The 3,691-nt window shown below is 38.8% G+C and overlaps 1 protein-coding gene across 1 annotated transcript; it reads right to left on the bottom strand.

Moving 5' to 3' along the window:
• Window positions 1-814: 814 nt before the first annotated feature.
• On the bottom strand, window positions 815-3,368 carry LOC125534759 (acireductone dioxygenase 2-like). The gene is made up of 5 exons (XM_048697876.1): window positions 3,351-3,368; window positions 2,611-2,706; window positions 2,229-2,343; window positions 1,978-2,103; window positions 815-846 (listed from the first exon to the last, which is right to left on the bottom strand). The coding sequence occupies exons 1-5, from the start codon at window positions 3,366-3,368 to the stop codon at window positions 815-817; spliced, it is 387 nt and encodes a 128-aa protein (XP_048553833.1).
• Window positions 3,369-3,691: the final 323 nt, after the last annotated feature.

Here is a 3,691-nt window from a genome sequence, read left to right as displayed (position 1 = left end):
AAAAGTTTAATAAAGTCCATTGCCTCACAAATTGTGCAGACAGATAATGAGGTATTTTGTGAAGACAGATAATGAGGTATACTTCCTGCACTGAGTGAATTTAGTTCACAGTGCACTGTTTTACAAAATGCAAAATGCCACAGACAGGCATGCTGTGAGTTTACATCATTGTGATTCAACAATGATGCATGAAAAATTGTGGGTAAGCACATTCTTCGTGTCAATGCGGCAGGCTCTTCCTTGCATATATTTTACATTTTTAAACCTAACAAATTGATGGTTGTATTGTTGTGAAGAGCCTGGTTAGCTAGAACCAACATATTTTGAAGAGATGTAGGGCATAAATTAAGAATCTACTACATAACCTACAGTAGCTTGTAAGAGAGCTATTTGTGAGCTACTATGGCAGGAGTATATGCAGATCTAGAGCATTTGGAAAAGGGTGGACAGGCAGGAGAAATGTGAGAGTCGATTTTCTGATGGAATCGATTGGGTGGTACCTGGTTGGATGCCGAGTGGTTGACCGCTGGCGGCGCACACAAAGCCGATGCGTGTCGACGGCGAGCTTCACACCCCTTTCATTCTCCTGTTTCCAGTATGTGTAGGGCAGCTGCATACAAACACCGGCTCTTCAACTTACTATAGCAAAGTGTGATTATCTATTACAAGTAGGGGGACATCTATTCGGAGCACAACTACAAACAACTGGAGCATAGTCTCTATAACACAAAATTGATCATGTTAGACAGGTCGAACAACTTGATCAGCAAGGAGGTGGGCATTGTTATACGCTGATGATTTCCTCTTTCTAGTTCTATTCTATCCCAAGATGCTTTAGGCCGTTGCCTACAGTTGACAAAAGGAAAAATAAATTCATAATTTCAGTAAGTATTTATTGGGAGATTAAGAAGCAGGTGAGTGCAACATAGCAGCAACATAATAGACACGTATCGCCGAAAGAAATGAGAAGTGGAATTATGTGGTAGGAGTAAAAGTGATATTTGAGGTTGTCTAAAACTGATGAAAGCCCAGGATTGAGCAAACCAGTAGTAAAGAAGTTTCTCTTATAACACAATAATGAATAAAGCTTTGCCTTTGTCTAATAGAATAAACAGAAAAGTGATAAATATGATATGACAGTAAGAACCTAATAAAAATGCTTGAGAAAACATACATTAAGAAGGTTCTTTATTGGGCAATTATTCAAACATTCTGTTGGCAACCATTCAACACAATTCCATAGACAACAGATATAATTTTCTACAGAAATCTTATGTCAACTGTTTACTACAATGCTATGTTAACAAGTTCAGGATAGTACTGTTATCCACAAGAAGGTAATTCGTTTGAAGAATAAGAAATATCAATGTCAAACATCACTTTTGTTTTTAAAAACATCATTCGTTCATCATATAACATTATTTTTTGTTGACAAATCCTGTACACCAAATTATTTACAAGAAGTCAACTTCTCATTTCTAAAAGGTTAAAAAGGGATCTATTTGGTAACAACAAATACACAATGGATCAATCCTTAGCTACCAAGTAAATCATCCATTCTTGGGAATATACACCATCACGCCCCTACAAGCCTATGATATTTTCTAGCATCGCCTGACACGGACCGGATCGATTTGCTGACTCGAGGACGATTGCCGGAGAGGGGAAACGGCATATCCGCATATGTAAGTCACCCCCAACACACAACGGGGAGCTTGTCACCAAATGTGCAACATGCATTATCCATTTTCAGAAACAACAAAGCCAGCAGTCAAATTTCTATGGGCAGATATCAGGCCATAAGAAGCCTTGAGATGATCGAGTCCAAAAAAATTGAAGTTATCACTAATTCACTCACAAAAGTAAATTACATGCAGAAAAGAATACATAGTCCACTCAGTTTTATTCATTTAGTATATACAAGTTTTAAGGAGGCCAACACTCATGGTGGGGGCAGAAGAAGAAATTAAAAGATACCTTTGATGTAGTTGTCATTATCCAACGTGAATCCGTGACACATTCCTGCAGGCAAAACAATCATGCCCCTTTCCTTCACTGCTATACAGATCCACTCTTCATTTTGGTCCCTCGCATCAAAGTATCCTTGACAACATTAAAAAAACAATTTGGTAAAGCATGTTACCGTGATTATCACTGGAAATATAACGGTTTATGGCTTTCTCATTTAAAATGCCAAAAAAGGATAAAGAAGGCACCTACCAGTCTACCACTGCCCTCAAGAAAATAGCGTATCTCTTCGTCAGTATGCAAGTGCTCTTCAAAGTTTTTCAGCTTGGCCTTGTAGTTTGGCAACTTCTTGGGATATACGTCGCGGATGTCCTGCTAGATGAAAAACAAAACAGGTCTGTCACGCTTGATTGCTTCTACTACTTGCATATGTTTTATGCTTTGACAATCAAAATGGAAACGCAGTAAGCATTTAGGTTCCAGCTTACAACACCTAATTACGGGCATTTAGCATATGGGACGTCCTTCAAAATTTCAGTCAACTTTTCATATGAACCCGACAAAATCTAATAAAGCTCTTCAATTGGAGATCGGAAAAAAATAATGGAAGAGTGTAGGTGGGAGCCCTTTGCTGCTGCTTACCTCGCTGCTGCTGCTGCCATGGATCTGGAGCTCAGGGGAGAGGGGCGCCACTTCTTCCCATCTACCTTGCCTGATCCCGGTCGCAGAGGCACGACACTGTCAACCCAACGCCGGTGGCTTGATCGCAGCCGCTTCCCCTCCTCATCACTTGTCCTACAAGTTATACGTGAATCTACAAACATGATATTCGATGAATTACTCATGGGGTAAAATTTCTTTCTTTACATATTCTTCCAACAATAAAAGAATTTGCACATAGAAAAAAAGTGTCTTCCTTCAGTTGAGCTTTTCAGTCCAGCCCAAAATGAGCAACAGGTTCCCCAATTAGAAATGGATTATTCTTTGTCCCCAAAACAAAATCTGAATGCACCTACAAACTAAGCTAGGAAAAAAACAAAATGAAGAATCTATAACATGAAGAGCTGGTTGTCGATTTGCACCTCTGATCGTCGACTTGTACTTATTGCTTAATTTGTTGTTGTACCTGCACACGAACCACCCAATCTATAAACTTCAAGATTGAGGTATCAAGATTTTGTTTCTTTGGGAATTGGCATGTCAAGCAGGAGTGACATGAAAAACTAATAAACATGTTAACTGAAGTATCAAGAATGCAGGGTAAGCTAAGGATAAGAAAATAGGAAACACTACTAACCAAGTGTATACTTATCACGTGATGGAACATATGCTGAAGCATGAGTCCCAGGGCTAAAAGCAGATGTTTTATCAAGCAGACTTGCCTTGCTGAAGCACCTCATTGCACCTTTAGGGTGTCTATATTCACATGAGTAAATACACATTTATTGTCAAGTAACATGGAACAGTTTTTGGTATAAATCATAAAATCTTACGGTCCTGGTGGTGTTAGTTGCTCCAAGCACAGTGCACATCTAAAATGCAGTACTTAAATAAAATAAGAAAATTGACAATATGAAGTCCCATAGCAGTATGTACATATGTAGCTGTATTTGAAATTTAGAATCAAGATAAAATCAGCTAATTTATTTACAAATAGCAAAAGACCAGAAAGTCCTGGCTCGCTCAACCATGTTACACCGCACATTTCCCTCTGCTACTCCAT

This window comes from Triticum urartu, chromosome 2 (assembly GCF_003073215.2).
Source record: "Triticum urartu cultivar G1812 chromosome 2, Tu2.1, whole genome shotgun sequence".
Lineage (NCBI taxonomy): Eukaryota > Viridiplantae > Streptophyta > Magnoliopsida > Poales > Poaceae > Triticum > Triticum urartu.
The sequence above is the reverse complement of the archived record's forward strand: the minus strand, read 5'-3'. Positions and strand labels throughout refer to the sequence as shown.

Excerpts from the sequence above, each read along its gene's own strand:
- LOC125534759 (XM_048697876.1), bottom strand. Across the intron at positions 2,344-2,610 it reads ATGGCAGCAGCAGCAGCGAG|CAGGACATCCGCGACGTATA; the intron begins GTAAGCAGCAGC and ends TTTTTCATCTAG. Across the intron at positions 847-1,977 it reads TAATGACAACTACATCAAAG|GCAACGGCCTAAAGCATCTT; the intron begins GTATCTTTTAAT and ends TGTCAACTGTAG.